The 24,242-nt window shown below is 38.5% G+C and overlaps 1 protein-coding gene across 4 annotated transcripts in view; it reads left to right on the top strand.

The window, feature by feature from the left end:
* ACMSD (aminocarboxymuconate semialdehyde decarboxylase) overlaps positions 1–24,242 on the top strand; it is a 90,783-nt gene that overhangs the window by 26,654 nt on the left and 39,887 nt on the right. For all 4 annotated transcript variants that reach the window (XM_044669907.1, XM_044669906.1, XM_044669905.1 and 1 more), the window contains 3 exons: positions 7,972–8,068; positions 12,541–12,590; positions 14,114–14,350. In XM_044669907.1, coding sequence (XP_044525842.1) covers positions 7,972–8,068; positions 12,541–12,590; positions 14,114–14,350 — 384 coding nt within the window. The remainder of the gene's footprint in view (positions 1–7,971; positions 8,069–12,540; positions 12,591–14,113; positions 14,351–24,242) is intronic.

Genomic DNA, 24,242 nt, shown 5'->3' with positions numbered 1-24,242 from the left:
TTTCATTTCGAATGCTATCGCTTAACATAACTAACTCTCCAAACACTTAATGCTACATTTAAATGCAAAATTGACCTTACACATTACTTATATGTAACTTTATTACTAAACTTAATTGCTATTTTCTTACTTTACTTAATTATCATCATTTTCTTCATTGAATTTTGGCTGTTTTGCCACACTTTCCTCAATTTCACTTAGAGGCTGTTTCAACAAAAACCTTCCATGGAAGTTTCTTTCTTCCTCCCTTTCAGAACATTTTGATACTGTGTAAAACAAGGGTCATTACACAGCTCCAATGCATGTCCTGTTGCAACTTTTTCTAGGTGTGTCTTTTCAATTAGCTGTTTATTTTTTTTCCCAAATCCTCAACATTTCCTCTATCAAGGTACCACTGTAATGGCTAGAAGGTGTTTTTAATCTTGGCTGCTACAAGCACAAGGATTTTTCCAATATTCTGCCAATTTTCAATGTCCTTGGACACTTCACACCACAGTATCCCATGGCAGAGCTACACATGCTCACAATGTTTCTTCACCTCTTCCTGCTGCTTTCTTTGTACACTGATGAAATTCAAATTTGTAGAAGAAAGCCTTCCCCTAGGTCTGACTCAATCTCTACTTTCCCATAGAATCATTCCCTGGCCTTGGCGATCTTCGGTTTGCTCCAAGACATGGGGATTGTGTTCACACTTCTTCAGAGCAAGTACACTTCCTCTGGGGTCTTGCCTCAGGGAAAATTGCTTCTTACCATAGGATGCCTGAGTTGAGACATTTCTGAAGTGCCTTTGCCATGAGGGTACTGGCAGTGTTCTTCAGTTCAGTCCAGTATGCTAATCTCATAAATTCTAACCACAAATCAGAATTTTGGATTCTTCAAATGAGATTTCTTCAAATTGGCTCTTGCTCTTGCAAACTGTCCAATCTTCTCTATTCTTGAAAATAAAAGTCATAGGGATTTAGAGTAGGGATAATTCTTCAACCCTTGCTTATAGGCTTCCCAGGCTTTTTCAGTCAGCATCTCCAGCTCCTCAGTCTGTCTTTTCATCATCTACAGTTTGGGGAAACCTTCATAGTATTTCAAGACTTCTTCAAAAGATCCTGAGCAGCTGTAGTGTTCCCCAGTACCCATTTGAGTTTCACAGATTTCATGAACATTCTTGCAGTGGGTGTACCTTGAACAGTAGCATCCTTGCCTATTTGTATTTATTATTCTCTGACTTGAGTTTCACAGCAAATTAAATCTCTTTTGCTGTTGGAGCTGACGTAGAAATCAAGGCCAAGATGCTTCTTTCAACATACACATCTATCACTAACAACTTGGGCTTGGCACTAGTGAGCCAGAATGCTTCAGTCTTAGGGCAGTAGGTCACTACTCTCTGCAGAAGCACTTCCAGGGATTCTCTGGTCCCATGGTTCTTCTCAAAGTAAGCACCTTACAAACATATACACTCCTTGCAGGGCATAGGCATAAATAACTTGGGCACTCTGCAATGCATCATAGGTAACCCAACTATCTGCATCCTCCATTCACACGTTTTCTATCTTCAATCCCAATGCCAGTGACTGCTTATATAATAGCCTGGCAGGTGGTCACACTCCTCAGCATCCTAGATCCACTGCTCTCTGTTGATTTCTACATTGTTTGCCCTAAATGATGTGATGGTTCTGTCAATGATTTTCTCTACCATTTGAGTGTCTCCATTGGCTTTCCCTAATTTTGCTGCCACAATCCAGATGTGCTGATCTGTGGGAATGTTCTCATATCCTTTGTTTAAGACTTTGTGGGCATTCCAATAGTTCTCTAGCCTTGCCAAAGTAAGCCAAAGCTCCACACTAGTGAGGCAACATTGCATAGCTTGGTTTCCTCTTATTCTAGCATTTTCAGGCTCTTCTAACTCCATAGCTTCCTTTGAAAGAGAACAGTTTGGAACATGTTGAGGAGACTTCTAAGAGCATACTTCTTTGCTTGGATGTGTGCTGATCTGATATAAATCTGAACAGATTGTAGAATGTAGCAAACAACTTGAGTAACCACAGTCTGGGCCATATCACTGGGCTTTAGATGGGCCACTTATAGCCATATATCTTCACTCTTGAGACACATTTCTGGTCCTTTCATAATGAAGTTTCAAGCTACTTGTAGTTTTCTGGTGATTTCTTCTAGATGGTGTTATAGGTAATTTATAAGATAGATTATAAAATAGCAATAGAAAGTTAGATAGGAAACAAGCAGTCTAAAGCAAATCCTTTGGCTGGACAATGGGCATTCCAATATGGAATGCAGGGAGAGATTTGAGAGAGAGTGAACTGGGCTAAGCTGGGGTAAGGAGATGAGGAGCTGTTAGCCAGCCAGCTGTGACTATACAAGCTGTGAACCTTTGGGATTTTGGAGAAGATTGGAGATACCATCTATCAAAGCAAATCTACATTGAGAGAAGAGTTTCAAGTCTGCATCTGGTGGACAGCTTGCAGATAGCCTTCCCTCCCTAATGTTCATTGGATTACTGGCTGGGCAAGGATTTGGTTCCTGCACCCTGAAGTCATCAAAGGATCAGCCTGGACCAGTTGTGAGAATTCCAATATTCCAGCCCTTTCTGGCCTTCAGCCAAGGTTGCCTGCCTGACTGAAGTTAGTTTAGCAGAGAAGCAGAAAGCCAGCTCAATCGTTAAGATTCTATTTGACAGTTGGCTGTTCCCTGAGTTTTAGAAATACCTCAACCACTTTCCTTACCCTGAAAACATTAAACTTTGTTTTACACACTGCCTATTTATTCTTCCTCTCAGCCACTTGAACCCACATTGAAATATTTGTCATCCCTGGTGTCTCTAGCAAGTTTGGGGGACAGTTAAACTGTCAACTGACATTACCCATTTTCCATATCCCCTGTATACTTTAGTCTGTGTTATCCTGTTGTCCTGTCCCTTGTGGGGTCCCCAGCTTGTGTGATTCCCTGGCAAGCACCAGTTTGTCCCCATCCTCCATTATTTCTCCTTCAAAGGATAATAGCAATCCATGCTGTAGGATGAAAGGGATTGTCTCTCACACAGATTTCAGAAGCAAATGGGCTTTTTTAATGTCATTGATATCTCTTCCTTGTGTGGGAATCATAGAATTCAAATCTGTGAGATAACCGTTGGGTCTCCCTGCTCACTGAATCAGAAAACTGGCTCAATTGCATATCTTTCAAGGTGTTCCTGGCTTGACCAATCTTCTTCATGTCCAATTCATCTGTTCCAGGTGTCATTGTCCCAGGTGTTGTTCCACCTGGATATGGAGCATTTAATCCTCTTGGGTAGGGTATCTGAAGACCTCCATGTTGTGTTTGTTGGGGATCCACTGAAGTATGGTCCTCTCTAGTCTTTAAATGTTTAGTAAAGAAAGTAAAGAACCGGGGTAAGTTTCATATTGTGGATTCCACTGGCATTTTTTCTAGAATCATCAACATCAGGAATATTTAGCTATTCCTCTTTGTAACTTCTGCCAACTTTCTTTTTAGATATGAGAACTGCTGCTGAACTTTATGATATTCCACACAATATTTTTCAGTTTCTTCTTTCTCCCTCTGTTTCCTTCTTTCTTTTAATTCTTTTAGCAGCATCTGCTTCCTCATCATCTTTTTCATAAAGACCACTTGGAGAAAGACTTCCAGCATAACTATTAAACTCATCATAGGGTAATTCAGATCTTCATCATCATCATCTGCAGCTTGGTTTTTCTTCATCTGGTCCCCTATAGTCCTCTTGCCTGGTGAAGCATGTCAATCATCCATTGGGTCTCTGGCATCCTGAACAGGCCTGATATCTGACCAGGTGGTGAAACCAATGGCTCCACTGCCTAGCCTGGCACATAGCAGCTGGGCTTGGACATTCCCATTTACCACTTAATATCATTCTATGCAGTGGCTAGAATCAGGAAGGTATGGAGAGAAACAGAGGGCACTCCCAACTCACTCTTCCAAGGTTGAGGCATCTCAGAACCACTAACCCAGTGGTTCCCAAACTTTTTTTGGCCTACAACCCCCTTTCCGGAAAAATTATCAACTTAGCCCCCTGGAAATTAATTTTTTTTAATTTTAATAGTAATTAATAGAAAAGATAAATGCACCTGTGGCCATCACCACTCTTCCTGGATCACTGCAGCACCCACCAGGGGGTGGTAGCACCTACTTTGGGAATCACTGCACTAACCCATGGAGGTGGAAGTGCCTTAAGTTCTTACTAAAAACTTTTTTTTATTATAATGTATTATTAAAAATACTGTTAATTGATTGATTCAAGATAGCTCAAAAGTCTTCTTTTTACAAAATCTTCCTAGTCCCTAGTCCCTCAGTTACTATTCTCCCCTTCTTGAAATTGCCTCATATTTATATTATTTAGATATGTAAATATTGCCTCTTTCTATAGAATTTAAGCTCTTCAAGGATGGCACTATTTCATTTTTATCTTTGTATCCTTAGTGCTTACCACAGTGCTTAGTATATACTAAATATTTAATAAATGCTTGTTGATGAATCAATTGATTAATCACTCCCCTCCCTTCCAACTAAAATTCTCTGACTATAATTCTGTGGAAGAAGCAAAGAATTAGATAATGTCTAAGATTCCTTCCAGCTTTAATATTCCTTGGAAGTTTACAATGATAAATACAGCTCACATATGAATAATTTCTCTTTTAAGGAATAACTTTTAAATACTCTTTTATGCTGAACAACACCCTAATATTTAGCAGGGAGGAGGAGGAAAGAATCCTTCATAGGACAAATGAAATACATTTCCCAGATTTTTCTCTTTAAATGCCCTCTCTTTTCTTTATTTCATCTTCTCCTCCCCCTAAAAAAAAAGCATTTAACTCACTCCTGGTTTTATAACTGAAATCAAACCAATCCTACTAGCCTTCTGGTGCTGATTACCAGGACACAGGTGTTCTGGGCTGTAAATAATTGTTATGTTGTTTTCCCTGACATGATTTCACAAGTCACTTGCTCAATGACTCTGAAGACTTATTGGTCAGGGGAAAATGCTGATGTTGTTTTGAGCTTATGATCTGTTAAAGAGATCTGAATTCACTTAATGTGTGAAATATAGACTAGGTTTGAGATGAAGTTGTTGGGGCAGATGAAGTACATGAAGAGAGAAGGAAAAAGCAAAGAGCTTTAGTAAAGGTTGGATATAGATGGAGCTCAAGATCGTCTTGGATGGGGAAGGAGAGAGGAGAGGGGAGGGAAGGAAAATCAGCCAATCAGAGGACAATATTAGTTTTTACCTGCTCACACCCACTTTGCTCTCCCAGTAGGGATTCAAAGGTCATTCCTGAGTCATTGAGATGTAGTCTAAATAACTTTCAGAAAGATATTATGCCAGGAAATAAAAGGGAAAATTTAAAAGATGCTAGAGCTTCTGTTTACTAGACCTCAAGCAAGAACCTTCACCTCTAAGAGAGGCTGCCTGGAAGAATGGAGAGGGCACTGGAGTCAGAAGGCTATTTCAGATATCCTAGCTATGTCACCCTGGGAAAACTGCTTGATCCCTCTGTTCCTCAATTTTTTCATCCGTAAAATGTGAGAGCTAGATACAATGGACTGCAAGGTTCCCCCATAGTTTTAAATCTCCAGTCTTATGGTTTTCATTTTCCTCAAGCATAAAATAAGAGGCTTGAACTGCAAGGTACAAGGTCTCTCAGTTCTAAAATGATCTCATTCACATTCCTTGTCCAATATTTTCCCATGACAGTCAACATTTGCAAAATGACTATGACAGCAATAATAGTTAGCATTTAGATAGCACTCTAGATCCAGTGCTTTATTCACTGCACTATCTAGCTGGCCCTAAAGAGAGGAGTTGCTTGGCATAATCGATAGAGACCCAGACTTAGGACAGAGTTAATATGAATTCAAATTCAGCTTCTGAGCCATACTAGCTATGTGACCTTAAGTAAGTCACTTCTGTCTGCCTCATTTTTCTCATCTGTAAAGAGAAGTAAATAATGGCAATGATTTTTCTCAGAGTTGCTTGGAAGATAAAATGTGATATTTGTAAAGAACTTTGCAAACTTCAGTAAGCACTATATAAATACTAGCTATTGTTATTGTTCTAAATCCTACTATCTACATGACCTGGGCAAATAATTTAGCTTCTTCTGTTTTTTTTTTTTCACTTTAAAAAATGAGGGGGTTAAACTAGATGTCTTATAAAATGCCTTCCAACTTTAAATTAATGATCCTTGGAGGGGATGTGGCAAAATTGGGACATTAATGCATTGCTGGTGGAGTTGTGAACTGATCCAGCCATTCTGGCTGGCAATTTGGAATCATGCTCAAAGGGCTATAAAAGAATGCCTGCCCTTTGACCCAGCCATACCATTGTTGGGTTTGTACCCCAAAGAGATCATAGATAAACAGACATGTACAAGAATATTTATAGCTGCGCTTTTTGTGGTGGCAAAAAACTGGAAAAGGAGGGTATGTCCTTCAATTGGGGAATGGCTGAACAAACTGTGGTATATGCGGGTGATGGAATACTATTGTGCTAAAAGGAATAATAAACTGGAGGAGTTCCAGGCGAACTGGAGAGACCTCCGGGAACTGATGCAGAGCAAAAGGAGCAGAGCCAAAAGAACATTGTACACAGAGACTGATATACTGTGGTAAAATTGAATGTAATGGGCTTCTGTACCAGCAGCAATGCAATGATCCAGGACAATTCTGAGGGATTTATGGTAAAGAATGCTACCCACATTCAGAGGAAGGACTGCAGGAGAGGAAACATAAGAAAAGCAACTGCTTGAACGCATGGGTCGGGGCAGACATGATTGAGGGTGTGGACTCGAAACTACCACACCAATGCAACCACCAACAATTGGGAAATTGGTCTTGATCAAGGACACATGACAAAACCAGTGGAAAAGTGCGTCGGCCATGGGTGGGGGGAGTGCGGGGGGTGAAGGGGAAAATAGGGGCATGAAACATGTAACCATGTTAAAAATGATTATTAATAAATGTTAAAAAAAATTAATGATCCTATGTTTGATGGTGTGATAAAAGGAGGCTAACTGAACCTGTTGGAGATTAAACCCAATAACTGCCTGGCTTTAAGCAAAGCTGCTCCTTGTCCCAAACCTACCTGTAGAATTTAAGAGTATATGTCCAGTTCCAAGCAACTATATACAGGCAGGAAGCTTTTAGTAAATAAATATTTTTCCATTTTAAAGGTATCATAATTAAAAATTCCAAGAGCCTGGGTTTCAGGTAAGACAATCAATTTATTGATCAGGGTGCCAAAAACCAATATATTAATTGTACAGTCTTGGTGACAAATGTATTCACCATCTAGAGCCATTAAATGGTTTTGTAAACTCTTTCTCTAGAAGGTCTAAGACATTTCTAATTGGTGAATACCTAATGAGGAGGTAGGCTTAATAATTTACAGTCTCTCCCTTAATTCCTTCATGATGATGGAAAATCAAATGTCAAATCCAAGGATTCCAATATCTAGATGAAGAAATCCAATTGTGCCTTGTTAAGCATGATTTTCTACAATTCATTTCAATGGGAGACCCAACAATATTGCTCTGATGACTCCCAGACATATTTGGCCAAGATTTGTTTCTGTTTATTTGACAAGATGGGGTTTATAATCTTAATCTTAATCATCCCAATTATAGAAGCTGCTTTGGGATAAGGAATGTGAAAATATTCCTTGGATTGAAAGAAACAAAGGAATGAGGAAAGGGGTCTGAAAAACAAACCAAGCCCCAATTAGAAAATTATACAGAACATTACTCAGAAATAGAAACAATAGAGCTTTAGAAATAAATATTCTCAAAGGGAAGAAAAACAGGTTTTTTTAAAAATCTATATTTTTTAGCAGGAAGACTCTTACAAAATACTTAAAGTCATATTCTTTTTATTTGGTTCCAAAAGCACACCAACTACCTTGGCTTGCATTCTGTTGACCAAAATTTTTCACCCCAGGGAGAAGCCAGGATGATGAAAGATGGAAAAATCTTCCGAATTGTCCAAGAAAACTGCTGGGATCCAGAAATTCGTATTAGGGAAATGGATCGAACAGGTAGGTTACTATTTTGTGATGACTACACTATCCCCTAGACTATTTATTGTAATTGTATATAAGAATAATAATAGTTTTATATTTCAAAGAAAAAGCTACACCTACAAGCTAACTACAAGATTTATCTAATAACATACAAACTACATAAACATACTCTCAAAAAGCATTTATTAAGTGCCTATTATACTTGTCAATGGAGATTCAGAGACAAAAAAAGCAAACTATACTTTGGAGAAGATGAATATGGAAAAGGTACAAGAAAATTTGTACATTCCCCATTCTTTACTCCCATTCCAAGTCCCTGCATTGGCCCCAGTTGATGGGCTGCATAAATGCTGAATATTATACTTGAAATTGGGAAGACCTAAGTTCAAATCCCACTTCAAACAATAACAAAATGCGGGACTCTGAGTAAATCCCTTAATCTCAATAAGCTTTAGTTTTCACATCTGTAAATCAGATATAAAAGCACTTACTTCATAGGGTTATTGTGACAATAAAATAAGGTAGCAAAAGTAAAGATTTGTAAAACTTGAAGAGCTAAGAGGAGCTAGATGGCAGAGTGGATAGAGTACCAGACCTGGAGTTGGTAAGACCTGGGTTCAAAACTGACCTCAAATATACTGGGCAAATATACTGACCCTGGGCAAGTCACATAACCTCCATTGCCTAATCCTTGTCACTTTTCTACGTTAGAAATGATACTAAGACAAAAGATAATTATTTTTTAAAACCTTAAAGAGCTATATAAATGTTAGATATTATTATTATTAAAATCCCAGAAAACTAACCAAAGTTGAACCCAAAATGGTTCTCGGTAGGGCAGCGTAAGGGTTGTAGATTCATACCAGTATAGACAAAATGATCTGGATGTTCCTATCTATAGTGAACAAACACCAGAACACCTTTGAACATACTAGCTTTGAACAGGTCAGACAGAACAAACACAGAGCTAGTAGAATTCCTTTGGAGTCCAAGCTGTACTCAAATACATTCATCAATCACTTTAACTGTCTCTAGCTTCATGTCCCTCCTCTCTCCATGGGGAGACTTTCATCAAGTGATATACAAGGCAAACTCCACATTTCTATAGGCTTTAAAAAGGTTTAAGGAAGTGGTCTCCCCAAGCCCTCCCAATGCTAGCCTAATCAGGTAAATCAACAAACAGAAAATACCCTTAGCGACACCTTCTGGAAGGATGGTTTTAGAAGCCTGTCTAGAGAGAAAAGAAAAAGCCCTTCCCCTGAAGGTGAGGAAGCAAGACTGATCTCAAGTGAAGCTACTTCAAAGCTCTTCCCCTCCCAGGGGAAAACTCTAGAAGACAAGACTCAGAGTAATTGGTGTCATAAACAAGCTGTTTATGACTAAACTTAAGTTTAAAATGTGCTTCTTGCTTCTCTCTGCTCCACCCCCACCTTGCCATTTCCATTTCATTTCATCATTCTCTGGGTTCATTTGTCCTTGGGACAAGGAGATAAAATAGTAAGCTCTAAGGGAAAGAGTTTCAAATCTGTCTGTGTCATCTTCATGGGAAGAGAAATTTAATTAGTGCCCTCAGGGTCACTCCACCACCTGCCCCAAAGCAAAGCTAAAAAAGGATGGAATACTAAGGGGACTGGGACTATTGCCTGCATTCGGCCCAGGGAACAGTAGTAGGAGTGGTGAACCCATCCAAACCCTGTGAGGGATGGGGAGAGAGGAGGAAGAATAAAACAGTAGAAAGGAAGTGACAGACTTATCACCTAAGAGAGCCAGGTGCAATTTTTGCAGAAAAGATAAATAAGACAGTTCACCTGCTGTGTGACCTATTAGAGGAGGAAGCATGTCTTGGCATAGTATATGCTAAAGAAATAGCAGCTGGGGATTGAGGGAGAACTTGTGCCAGGAGAGAGAAGGAAACCTGAGGATGTCCCTGAAGGGGAAGGAAGGACCCCAAAGAAATATTGTATGGCGACTTGCCCAAAGCCACACAGGTATTAATAACAATCTCTGCCTAAAACCCATGTCCTTTTCACTAACAGACAAGAAAATCAGCAATGATTGGTGGCCCCTTTAAAAGTGACCCTAGACACAGTACTTGCTACCTGTATTAATTATTTCCAGGAGTCTGCATAAGTAGAGAATTAATACCAATTCATTTCAATGATGATGATCCTCCTGCCCACCACCAGAGTTAGCACAGTTTAGAGCATGAAGGCTTTATTTGGCATATCATCTTAGGATGAGACTGTACACAAACCAGGAGTTTCAAGCCCCACTTAATCGGAGTTAGCCTTTTTTATAAGTTTTCCCTGATGAGATGGGAATTTGCATTGAGTTCACTTTTGAGTATGCGGAGGTATTCCCTTGAGAATCAGTATAAAAGAATCTGGATTTATGTTGGGAGGGGTAGGGAAAAGGAGAAACAAGAGCTGTAACTAGAAAGGGTAACCAAGTCTTTGCCTTGGGACACCAAAATTTAGAGGGCGAAATTTTAAAATAATTAAAGTTTATACAGTGGGGCAGAGCCAGGATTGTGAGGCAGAGAAATCACTCAGACAAGCTCTCCCAACATTCCTCTCTAAACTATAAAATAATGCCTCAAATCAAATTCTGATGTGGCAGAGCCAACAAAAGATCAGAGTGAGATAGGAGGTTGGAAAGAAAAATCTGTGTCATGAGGGCCAAGGCTGGCCCAGAACCCATATGGATGAAGTAAAAGTAATGGTACTAGGTGACAGATTCAGAAGCAGCAGCATTTTCAGGAGCTCTAATGCCAGAGACAGTAAGTGGATCTGAATACTAGTCAGAAAGAAATTAAAGGAGGTAGGGGCAGCTGAGTAGCTCAGTGGATTGAGACTCGGGCCTAGAGACCGGAGGTCCTAGGTTCAAATCCGGCCTCAGACACTTCCCAGCTGTGTGACCCTGGGCAAGTCACTTGACCCCCATTGCCCATCCTTACCATTCTTCCACCTAGGAGCCAATACACAGAAGTTAAGGGTTTAAAAAAAATTAAAATTAAAGGAAATCCCTGTGCTAGCATTGGATGCATAACCAGATGATGTCTGGTGAATCCATTACCTACAAAGACTTCTGGGTCATAGTTCAAGGGTAGATAGGAACACTTTTGATCAAGAAGGAGTGAGATCCTTGAGGAGCAATATCACTTCCAGTCCTAGGGTAAAAAGGGGTCCTGAGGAGCAGCACCACCATCTTGGAAGTACCAAAAACTTCCAAACCCCCAAAACTAGCTTTGAAAATAGTAGTTTGAAAAATTCTGAAGCTTGAGACAGTGCTCTAACAAAAGAGCCCAACTTTAACCTAAAGTTCAAAATCAAGAAACAGTATGGAAAAATGAGCAAACATTAAAAAAAAAGATCCTGACCATAAAAATCTACTATAGTGACAGGGAAGATCAAGACACAAACTCAGAAGAAAACAATGAAGTCAAAACAGCTATAAGTAAAGCCTCAAAGGAAAAAATGTGTGGACACTAGCCCAACAAAAATTCTTGCAAGAGTTTTAAAAATTATTTTCAAAATCAGAGTAAAAGAGGGAAATTTGGGTAAGGAAATTAAAGCAAAGGAAGAAAATAATGAAAAGACAATTAACAACTTTGTAGAGATCCAGCTAATACTAAATAACAAAATACTAAAGAAAATAACACTTCAAAAAACAGAATTGGCCAAATGGAAAATTCATTGTTGTAAAAACTCCTTAAGAGAAAAACAAAGTGCGAAAAGAGATACAAAATCTCACTGAAGAAAATAATGTCTTAAAAATTAGAATTAAGCAAGTAGAAGCTAATAACTCCCTGAGACATTAAGAAACAATAAAATAAAGTCCAAAGAATGGGGGAAAAGCAAGAAAATGTGAAATATCTCATCAGAGAAACAACTGACTTGGAAAATAAATAAAGGAGAGATAATATAAAAATTATTGGATTACCAGAAATCCATGATCAAAGAAAGAGCCTACACATCATATTTTAAGAAATTATCAGGGAAAATTGCCCCAATATCCTAGAACCAGAAAGCAAAATAGAAATTGAAAGAATCTGCCTGTGGCAAATAATTTTATGATAAAGAAATTAAGTCAGAACAATGTGATTTATTGGCAAGGCATTCAATTGCACAGCAAATCAGGTCCAGAGCTCCTTAATAAGCACGAGGACCCTGAAAAGAGGGTTCAAAGGGTTTTTATAGTAAAGTACAGTTCTATCTCTCTCCCACAAAATAGGGTCTTACAGTCTCTCCCACCTTATATCCTATCCAGCCCTCAGTTTGTGCTGTTTAAAATTAATGAATTTTAGATTTTAAATAGTGATAGATTTCATGATGTTTGCCCCAGGTACTTCTCAACCCAGGCACAAATATTGCTAGTGATGATTCTAGGAGGGATTCAAAGGAAAGCAGGGTTTTGAGGAATAGATGACATAAGAAAAAATATAAAGAGCTGACATTTTCTCTGATTTTGTCTGTCTCCTTGATTAGGAGTAACTGTTCAAGCCCTTTCTACCGTCCCTGTTATGTTCAGCTACTGGGTAAGTATGAAGCTTTGAAATGTCCATTTGAAAAGCTAATAGCTTACTGTTTGTATAAGGACTTATACAATGAAAGCTTTACTACCAATAATCCTTTTTCAACAAACCTTCTGTCCCTTTATCTAATTTCTTCCTTTATGGCTGCTCCTCTACACACACAGAACCAGAAGCAGAATGAGTAAAATTTCTAAAACAAGCAATATTGGGTTTGCCCTCCCCTCTCTCTTTCCATCAAAACTTACTAGTCCTAAGTCTCAATTCTGGACATCCTTGATGGGTGACTGACTTGCTAATCTAAATTAAATAAGTCATTCATGTTAAAAAAAATAAAATAATTAAATACATTAATATTATCCTTTCTAGGGAAATATACATTTAAAAGGGAGGGATCCTGGAATTAGAATGTTTTAACTAAAAGAATGGTTTCTAATGTTGTGAGTTTTAGCTACCATGAATAAATGAATTCATTCATACATAAATAAAAAAGCATTAAATTCTTACTCTGTGTCAGATAGCATTAAGGATACAAACAGAAAAATTAAGACAGTCTTGGTCTCCAAAAGCTCACACACAGGGGCAGCTGGGTAGCTCAGTAGATGGAGAGTCAGGCCTAGAGACGGGAGGTCCTAGGTTCAAATCTGGCCTCAGACACTTCCCAGCTGGGCAAGTCACTTGACCCCCATTGCCCACCCTTACCACTCTTCTACCTAGGAGCCAATACACAGAAGTTAAGGGTTTAAAAAAAAAAAAAAAAAAGCTCACACTCTAATTAGAGAAGGCAATCCATAAAAGTTCTGATGCAAGGAAAATGGAAAAGCCCAGAAATCCCAAAAGTGTTTCCAATAAGGCAAATGACAAAACCCAGTAGTCATCAGGATACAAAAATAGGTTAGATGACAGTACTGATAAACTAGAAGAGACATTTCAATTGAATTTAAAAAACATCTATTAAATGTCCACTATAAAGAAGTAATTTGTCATTGTCTTTAGATGGTCAATCCTAGAGTAAGGAAGATTTGAGTTCAAATCCTGCTTCTGGCACAGATAAGCAATGGATGAATCACCTAATATCTCAGTTCCAGGCATTGGTCTAAGACACTGTTTCAGATAAGTTGAATTAGTGGAAGCAACTTCCATACCAGCAGATCCTATACCAATCAAAAAAAATATTTGCAACAGAGTATGCACAATATAAATGCTTAACCTATCCTCCACCTCCTAAAATCACACATCTTGGCCTGTAGATAGATGGGTGGGTGATTTGGTAGATATGTAGGCAGGCAGACAGGTAGGTATGTAGGTAGATAGGCAGGTAGACAGGTAGACTGGTGAGTAGGTAGGTATGAAGGAAGGTAGGAAGGTAGGTAAGTAGGTAGGCAAATAGGCAGGTAGGTAGGTGGGTAGGTAGTTAGGCAAGCAGGCAAGCAGGCAGGCAGGCAGGTAAGAAGGCAGGTAGGTAGGGTAAGTAGGTAGGCAAGTAGTAAACATACAACCAATTCATATATCTCTTTGTTTCTTACCAGGCCAAACCTCATGATACTTTAGACCTGTGCCAGATTTTAAACAACGACTTAGCCACAACTGTTGCAAAGTACCCAAAAAGGTTTGTTGGTTTGGGAACATTGCCAATGCAGGCTCCAGACTTGGCGGTGAAAGAAATGCATCGATGTGTGAAGGAACTGGGTTTTCCTGGGATACAGATCGGATCCCACATCAATGAGTGGGACTTGAACTCTAAGGAGCTATTCCCTGTCTATGCTGTAAGTCTTTGGGGTCAAACTCAAATAGAAATGGATATCTGGGCCCTCATCTTGTCCTAGAAAATCATGAATTAATATTATCTATGGGTTGTACTTTTATTTAAACATTTCCCAAAGATAGTTTAATGTGGTTCAGGCTGTGCTCAGGAGTTTTGCAAGTGCTTGCAGCCTGCAGTGGAAAGTTTGACATCTCTACTATAAGTATGCATTGTTCTCCCTCAGCTGTAGGACCCTGACTTGTCTGAAAATAGGTATCACTATGTTAGAGGGTCCTAAATTTAAATGGGACTTTAGACATCTTTAGGCCAAATATCATCAATTTATAGATCAAGAAACTGAGGGTCAGAAGTGACTGGTTTGGCAATCATATATTGTCAATTGTATGAATATCTCTCTCCATCTCCACCATAACCCCTAATATTTTTACACAGATGAACTCATGACTTAAAATGACTACCTAAGGTAGACTTGAAAGAGCAAAGAAGGGGAGGAGAGATGAGACAGAAATGACAATACACAACCTGAAAGTGATGGGGAGAAGGCACTATTTCCAGATATCCATTCCAGTCCCAGAGACTTTAACATGCCCAGAAATGACTGAGATTTTTTTTCTTTTAGCACCTCCTTTTCCCCTAAGTAGTCTCCCTGAGTATAGTTGAATGATATGCCTAGAAGCAGGGACACCCTTAAATGCCTTACTATTCCTAGACCCTGTACTAAATAAAGGTAGATCTTCCTCAAGCAAACAGAATGATCTTTCATTCAATCTAGCTTGGGATAAACCTATAGACTAGTTTCAGAAGATAGGGAGGATTCCCTCTTCCACTCTAACACCATTATTCAGGAAACCTATCTGTCTCAGCTTTCTTGTCTACAAAATGAAGGGGGTGGTAGATTCAATGGCCACTGAGTTCCATTTTAGCTCTAAATCTATGAACCTATGATTAATTATAGCAAGATTCCTCAAGGACAAAGATTGTCTTATGTCAGCTTTGAATCTACAAGTACTGTCTTGAAATCCATTCTATAATGCTCTGATTAAAAAAAAAAGTATAGGGGCAGTTGGATAGCTCAGGGGATTGAGAGCCTGCCCTAGAGACAGGAGGTCCTGGGTTCAAATCTGGACTTAGACACTTCCCAGCTGTGTGACCCTAGGCAAGTCACTTCACCCCCATTGCCTAGCCCTTACCACTCTTCTGCCTTGGAACCAATACTCAGTATTGATTCTAAGACAGAAGGTAAGGGTTTAATATATATATAAAATAATAAATATATATAAATAAATATATGATTTATAAAAAAATATGCTCTTGATATATTTTTTAAAATTTGAAACCTTTTTGATTTTTAAAAGTACCCTATTAATAAATAAATAATTAAAGTTCAGATATCCTCATCATTAAATATTTCTATTATTTTTTAACCTTTAGTTATAATTTAAGATCTTAACTTATCTTAATATCACTTCAGGAGGGGGCAGCTGGGTGGCTCAGTGGATTGAGAGCCAGGCTCAGAGTCAGGAGGTCCTGGGTTCACATCTGGCCTCAGACACTTCCTATATGTGTGACTCTGGGCAAGTCACTTAACCCCCATTGCTTAGTCCTTACCACTCTTCTGCCTTGGAACCAATACACAGTATTGATTCCAAGATGGAAGGTAAAGGGGTATATATATATATGTATATATACATATATATATATCACACTCACAATTGTGAAACACTAGTGTCCTTGGCTGAAAAGCCTCAAGATAATCTCCTAGACATTCCTTTAGACAATTCAGATCTAGTCTTATTTACTGATGGTTCTTCTTTTATGAGGGATGGCATATGCTACACTGGAGCTGCTGTAGTCACAGAATTCGACACTGTATGGTCAGCTTCACTGCCCTCAAATCTAAGTGCTCAAGGCATAGAATTCATAGCCCCAAAACATGCATGTATAATTGCCAAAGATAAAAAGGCAACAATTTATACAGATTCCAGATATGCTTTTGGAATTTGCCATTCAGTGGGTATGTTATGGCTTCAGAGAGGATTTTTTAACCTCAGCTGGAAAATCTATAGCTAATGCAAAAATTATCAATGAAGTTCTTTCTGCTCTCCAGCTACCCAAAGCCCTAGCTGTAGTTCACTGCTCTGCCCATACAGGTGGCACTGACCCTGTCTCTAGGGGAAATGACCGGGCAGATACTGCTGCAAAGCTAGTAGCCATAGAAGGGCCTGAAATGATTTTAACATTGACAACCACTAATGACTTAAATTTATCACTTTCCTATAATGAGAAGGAAGTGAAAAAATGGAAGCAGAACTTTAAAGCTAAACAAATAAATGGAGTATGGGTGTCCTCTGAAGGAAAACCCCTGTTCCCTAGAAACTGTTATCAACAAATTTGCCAATCTATTCATAAAAATGGTCATTTTGGTACCCAGGGCATTGTGGACTCTGTTAAAAGGGTATGGATAGCTCCTGGCATAACCACTATAGCCTCTAAAGTGTGTGCAGCTTGCCCTACCTTCCAAGCATATAACCAACATGCCTTTCATGGCAAAGCTTTTGGTGGGCATCCTTTTAAGCACCTGCAAATTGATTACATAATCATGCCAAAGGCTGGACAATATAAATTCTGTTTAGTCATAGTGGATCAACTGACCAGGTGGCTGGAAGCATTTCCTACTGCCCGAGCCACAGCAGCTTTTGTTGCCAAGGTGCTTTTAAAAGAAATAATTCCTCATTCTGGCCTGCCTGCATGTATTGACTTGGACTGAGGAAGTCACTTTACCAATTCAGTTTTATCTGAAATATATTCCTGTTTGGGGATAATTCCCAAATTCCATATACCATGTCACCCCCAGAGTTCAGGCCAAGTTGAAAGGATGAACAGAGAACTTAAAACTATGATTGGCAAATTATGCACTGAGACACATTTCAAATGGCCTGAAATTCTCCCTCTAGCTCCATTTTATCTTAGAAGCAGGCCCAGAGATCTACATATATCACCATATGAGATGCTTTTTGGACATCCCCCTCTACAGGCCTTTTTCTCCTGCAATATATATCAATTGTGTGTGTGTGTGTGTGTGTGTGTGTATAACTTCAGGAAAAACTTGATGCAGGGTAGACCATATCACTTGGAAGACTGGAGTAACTGTTGAGTGTGATTGTGAAAACACGTCAGTTTCACTTTTATCTAGTGAGTTTGCCTGATTTTTGGTGAATAGAACACTACTGAGCTCAAATTCTACTTCAGACACCTATAAGCTATGTGACTGAGCAAGTCATTTCATCTTTCTTAGCCTCTGTTTCCTTATCTGTGTAATGCAGGTATAAAGTGGGTGGTATAGGAGCAGCCAAGGGGCCTAGGCAGATGTTGTTGATGGAATATGAAGGGATGGGAATCCCAAACCAAGGCTGTATAAGAGTTGGATAACTCCCACAGCAGCTGGGTCAGGTCCCCTTTAAGACCAAGGTTCTCTGCTAATAGGTCCAGGGCTTAGAACCAATCCAGCCAAGACAGTTAAAATGTCTCCAGGAAGCTGACTGAAACTCCCTGAAACCTCAAGTTGGAAATGGATAACTGGCTTGGAATGGCCTGCTCAACTAAGCTGTAGTGCTGATCTGACTGCTAATAAGGATGGTTGATGGTAGGTAAGCAAAGCTCCAAGACTGTTTAAGCTTAAAGATAACCAAGGTTTATTTGTAAATAACTGAGGGAAGTAAAGGGTAGGTAGGTGGGCAAAGGAAACCCTAAGACCTTGCCTAAATTGTTGATATTGATTAATCCTGAAACACAAGTTGTTATTCCTAGGAGCAGGGTGATGAGACAGCCTTGAAGGCAAATCCCAACTCTGTTGCTTGTTGCTGAGCCCAGAGGTTGGGCAGCCCCTGAGGGGTCAGTTGCAGTCGTTCTTGGTTGTAGCTTTTTCACAAGCTGGTATATAAGATGTTATCTATGACAAGGAAATATTAAATATTTGGCTGATGATTTAATAGTTCCTACCTGCCTATCAGAATCTGCCAAAAACCAGCCTCAGGGCCCAAAAACGCTCCTTCCTTCCTAACCCTCCAAGGTGAGTCAGAGAAGTGAAGATCCCAGGTGTTTGGAAACCTCCTTTTATAGCCTGTCCTTAACTGACACCCTGGCACAATGCCTGGGTGCTCTGCCAGGTTCTGTGTTCTAAAGTGGTAACTACCAGCTTGTACCCTTAGAAATATAGCTGCTCATTTCTGCACATAACATCTGTATATCAGAGATGATAGTACTCAAATTTGAGAGGATCAATGGATATATATATATATTTGATTCACAAATGTTAATTGTAACATGACCTATTATTATTATCTCATCTCAGAACTGACACAATTGTGGAATATTTGTTGTCCCAACTTTCACTTTCCAAAGAACTAGTGGTAGGGAGGAATTAGGTATGATAGAAATGGAAGAGAGGAGAGAGGCAGTAATAGCCATACCAGTTTAGAAGGCTAGAAGTTGCAGTGGCTACACTGGCTACTTCTTTGTTTTGACAGAGCCTGGCAAACCAGAATGAACACCAATAGTAGGACAAGCCACCACCTCAGCAATGTCCCAGAACTTTTACAAAGTCACCAAATAGGAACCTGAGTTTTGAGACTAGTCTAATATTCATGGACACCTTTAATCTAGTCAAGCCCATCAACATAAACCACAATCCATCTTTATCCTATTCACACCAGGTTCAAATTTCCCTAGATCCTATACCCTTCTTTGGTAGTAAATGGAACTGGTTTCACTTGCTACACTTTAGGGTTCGTGCCATAGATTACAAACTCATGATTTAATGTTCCTATTACATTATGAAAAATCAATCATTTATCCTGCAGTTAACCAGGTGTCTTAGAGTACCAGGTTTATGAATCAAAAATCATAGTTTTATTATTTTTAACAACAAAAGCCAAAGGTTTATCTATGTATTTTCTTGTGCTATTAGCTCTGAACAACAGTAACGAAGAATGGCCTTGGGCTCTTGTATAAGATTTCCCATCTTTATGCTTTTCATATCCACTAAATCATATTCCATTTCCCTGATTCTGACCAACATAGAGTCTCCCTCATCTTTCCCCAAATGTCATTAAATCATCAGTTCCAGATTTGAGGCAATGTAACAAAATAAAGGGGTGGTGGGGAAGCTTCTGGTGTAAGAGTTAAAAATTAAAGGGTTGGACTAAATATATAAAGATGTGGTCACCGAAATTATTACTTAAGTCAGAATGACTTTTTATGGTAGTTTATTTACAAAAGGTGAAAGAGTGAAAGTAAGGAAATCAGAGAAAGAGTAAATAATTACTCAGGCCAGGTCCAAACCAGGCAGGGCTTAGAAGGCCACAGCAAAGGGGGCCCAGAGGTAAATTAAACAAGGGTTTTAGCCTCTAGGCCTCCTCTAAGACTAGGGACCTCTCTGGAGGCTAGTACCTCCAGAAAAAGCCAGGAAAGGGAGTCAGCCTTTTTCACTCATTTCTAAGGAAGATCCAAGAGCAGTCCAAGGTCCCCAGCCAGAGCTCCTGCAGGGCCAAGTTTGAAGGTGCAAAAGCTCTTCACAAGAAGTTCTTGCCACTTTTAAAGACCCTTCCTTTCATCACTTCCTGTGCCTTCCGTCCACTTTATGTGAACCAATTGCAGCTATAGTTTTGCTTAGAACTGCCCAGAGGGCAGTCAGTTGTTTCTGATTCATCACCCACTTCTCACACATGGGACACAGATCTCCCCCAGTTAAGGATAAAATGGGGTGTATATGCTTCTGGTGATTAAATCTAAAAAATGGCCAGGGGAGAGTTAATACCATCTTCACACTGGTCACATGACCAAACAAATCAAAGAGTAGGCATTTTCTTTAGTGTCCATTATTCTTTTTTTTTTCAGTATCAAATTTATTTTTTTAAAGATATTCTATTTTCCCAATTAAATATAATAATAACTTTCTATGCATGTTTTCTGAAGTTATAAGATCCAAATTGTCCTCTTCCTTTCCTTGCTTCCTCACTCCTGGAGAGGGTAAACAATTTGATCTGAGTTGTACATGTATTATCATGCAAAATATATTTCCATTCATTGTTATAAGAGTATAATCATATAAAACCAAAATCTCAATATGAAAACACAAATAAACTAAAGTGAAAAAGAATGTTTTCATCTGCATTCTGACTCCAACAGTTCTTTCTCTAGAGCTGGATAGCATTTTCCAACATAAGTCCTTCAGAACTGTCCTGGATCATTGTATTGCTGAGAGTAGCACATGATCATCATGTAATAATTGCTATTACTGTGTATAGTGTTCTCCCAGTTTTGCTTACTTCACTCTGCATCAGTTCACGTAGATCTTTCCAGCTTTGTCTGAAGTCATCCTGCTCATCATTTCTTACAGCACAATATTATTCTATCACTATCATATGCCATAATTTGTTCAGCCATTCCCCACCTATCAGACATCCCCTCAATTTCCAATTCTTGGCCACGTTGAAAAGAGCTGCTATAAATATTTCTGTACAAGTAGATCCTTTCTCCTTTTCTTCTATCTCTTTGGGATACAAAGTGGTATTACTGGATAAAAGGGTATGTACAGTTTAATAGCCCTTAGGGCACAGTTCCAAATTGCCCTCTAGAATGCTTTGATCAGTTCACAACTCCAACAACGACAATTAGTGTCTCCATTTTGCTACATCCCCTCCATCATTTATCATTTTCACTTACTGTCATATTGGTCAATATTGAAAGGTATGAGGTAATAATTCAGAGTTCCTTTAATTTTCATTTCTCTAATTGAATTGATTTAGTATATTTTTTCATATGTTTGTTGATAGCTTTAGTTTCTTCATCTAAAAATGGATTGTTCATATCCTTTGATCTTTTTTAACTGGGGAATAACTCATTTTCTTATAAATTTGACTTAGTTCTCTATATATTTGAAAAATGAAACCTTTATCAGAAAAATTTGCTATAAAGTTTTCCCGTTTATTGTTTCCTTTTTAATCTTGGTTACATTGGTTACATTTGTACAAAACCTTTTAAATTGAATATAATCAAAATTATTCATTTTACATCTTGTAATGTTCTCTATCTCTTGTTTAGTCTAAGATCATAAATTTAATGCTCAAATAAACCAGTAAGCTTCATTATGTTCAACAGGAACAGACTACATTTTTATTTCTAATCAATTGCCATAAATATTCCTCTTTGATCTAAAAAGGTACCAAACCAGAGAACCTAAGTAAATAAGTGTAAATACAGCTGAAAAAATTCAAAGAATTTCTTCTATTAGTGGATCAGTAGCATTATCTTCATATATTAAAGCTCACATAAAACACCCCAAATTTTGAACATCCAATATGCAAATGTTTCTTACATTCTGGTAGTTGGTTAAACATTCCTACCCTTTCTGATACCCACCCTAAGGAACTTCCTCTGTCCCATCCTGACTCATTCACTCTGTCTAGGAATTAAGCTGGTGATGGCAAATCTATGACACGTGACATGCGTAGCCATTTTCGATGACATGTGGTCACATACAGAAAAGTATGGGGCTGCATGCCAAGGATGAAACATTTGCTGTAGTGTAGTGTAGACACTCTGTACCCTATAGATGACAATTCTACCTGTATTAATTTACCTATTTTGGTTTATTCATTAGTTATATATTACAATTATACATTTTTGTTATTTAAACTATAAATATTGCAAAATTATGGGGTTTTTTCTCAAAGTGAAACACCACCCAAGTTATGCTCAGTTTTTTGGAGAATTTTGACATGCCAAGCTCAAAAGGTTGCCCATCACTGAATTAAGCTGTCTTGATTCCCAGAGGAGGGAACTGTCCAACCCAGTGAGTCTTCACCACCATTTCCTTTCATCTCCTTCAAATGAATCTTAGGGGCAGTCACAATGAATAGAGTGACAGCCATGGAATTAAGAAAATCTGAGTCCAAATCTGACCTCAGACACTTACTAGCTGTGTGACCCTGTGTAAGGTGCTTACCTTGTTTTCTCCAGTTTCCTCATCCATAAAATAAGCTAAAGAAGAAAATGGTAAAACGTTCCAGTGTCTTTGCCTAGAAAACCCAAAAAGGGGTCATGAAGAGTTGACTAAGTATTAAAACAATTGAACAACAACAACGAACCAAATAGATATTGTATAAATATGTTCCTGAATAAAGTATATTAATTACTCATAGTTCCATTTATTCTATCTCTAGAAATTACTTCTTGTCCATTCATCATCCCTTTGACCTTTCTCCTTCTTTCTTTTTTATTCTTTTTCTTTGTCCTGTTGGGAGCCAGGAGAGACAGACAGACAAGCAGATAAACTGACAGATAAAGACTCTAATTATCTTACTAGTTATCTAATATGTCAAGAAAAGAGAAAGTCAAAAATTTGTGATCTAATTACTGTTGACCTCTCATTAGCTCCAGAAAATTTCATATACTTCCTCATTCTTCTCCATTTAAACCAACTTTTCCTAAAGCACCAATTCTAAAAAGCTATTTTTCCATGTGATCTATCACTTGCTTATACAGGTGTATGATTTGGGGGGTTGGTTTTAAAAGATTACTCAATTATGAAGATGAATAATGTGGAAATAGGCATTGAGTGATAATACATGAATAACCCAGTGGAATTGCTTGTCAGCTCTGGGAAAGGGGAAGGAAGAAGGGAGGGAGGAAACATGAATCATTTAACCATGGAAAAATACTTTTAAAAATATTTAAAAACTGGGGGCAGCTGGGTTGCTCAGTGGATTGAGAGCCAGGCCTAGAGACAAGAGGTCCTAGGTTCAAATCTGATCTCAGACACTTCCCAGCTGTGTGACCCTGGGCAAGTCACTTGACTCCCATTGCCTACCCTTACCACTCTTCTGCCTTGGAGCTAATACATAGTATTGACTCCAAGACGGAAGGTAAGGATTTTAAAAAATATATTTAAATTTTTTTTAAATAAACAAAAGCTATTTTCATTTTCAAATTATTTCTGTTTTGTTTACTAATGATATAATTTCAGTAATACAGTATTCAATATTAAAATATATAATGTCAAACCATTTTCATTACAAGCATACAATATCACAGAATCTCTTTATTGGAAGGAGTCACAAAAGTCATCTGTCCCACCCATAATGACTTCTTTGTCATTTGTTCTTGCTTTATTTCTAGATCTCATATTGGAAAGTAAAAGAATGTGTTTCTTAGGTCACAGAATTCAGAAGAGCTTTGGAAGGTTTTTACCAGATATAATTGAGGCTACTTGATGACTTTTTGAGGAACCAGGTCAGAGATATGTGTTTGCCAGCCCTTGTTTCCTTCATTGTAAGTTTTTCCATAGCAAGGAAAGTGTTTTCTTCAATTCCGTGATCCAAGTCAGTCTTCATTTCCTCAAAATGGGTTTGGCAAGATGGATTTGGCATATTCATGTAGGTGCCTGTCTGTTGAAATGATCCTAAGTAATTCTTCATGTGACTGGCAGAGATCTAAAACTAGTCAAATTACTAGTTACAAAAGAATAAGAAAGAGCAACAAAAGGAAACCAAGGCAGGAAGCAGTCCCACTTGTTCATCAGACAATGTACTGAAAATTTCATCTTTGCAGTGACCACAGAGTTTACCTTTTCGGTTTGCTTGGGCATTATTTATTCTCCATTCTAATGACTCATTTGGGTTTGGTTAGCTAGACCATCTTGAACCCACAATGTCCTGAAGTACAGCAGTCAGTATTCCTGCCTTTGAGAGTTCTATCTTCTCCAACTCCTACCCTACTCCTTGAAGCTTGGCCTCAGAAACCCATACTGCCCCCTTATTTCCTATGCCCTTCCTCTTAAGAAGCAAGGTCTCTTAGAAATCAACTCTCATGTTTGTCTTCCAGGGCAACCAAAA

This window comes from Gracilinanus agilis, chromosome 3 (genome assembly GCF_016433145.1).
Source record: "Gracilinanus agilis isolate LMUSP501 chromosome 3, AgileGrace, whole genome shotgun sequence".
In the NCBI taxonomy this organism is placed as follows: Eukaryota; Metazoa; Chordata; class Mammalia; order Didelphimorphia; family Didelphidae; genus Gracilinanus; species Gracilinanus agilis.
The sequence above is the reverse complement of the archived record's forward strand: the minus strand, read 5'-3'. Positions and strand labels throughout refer to the sequence as shown.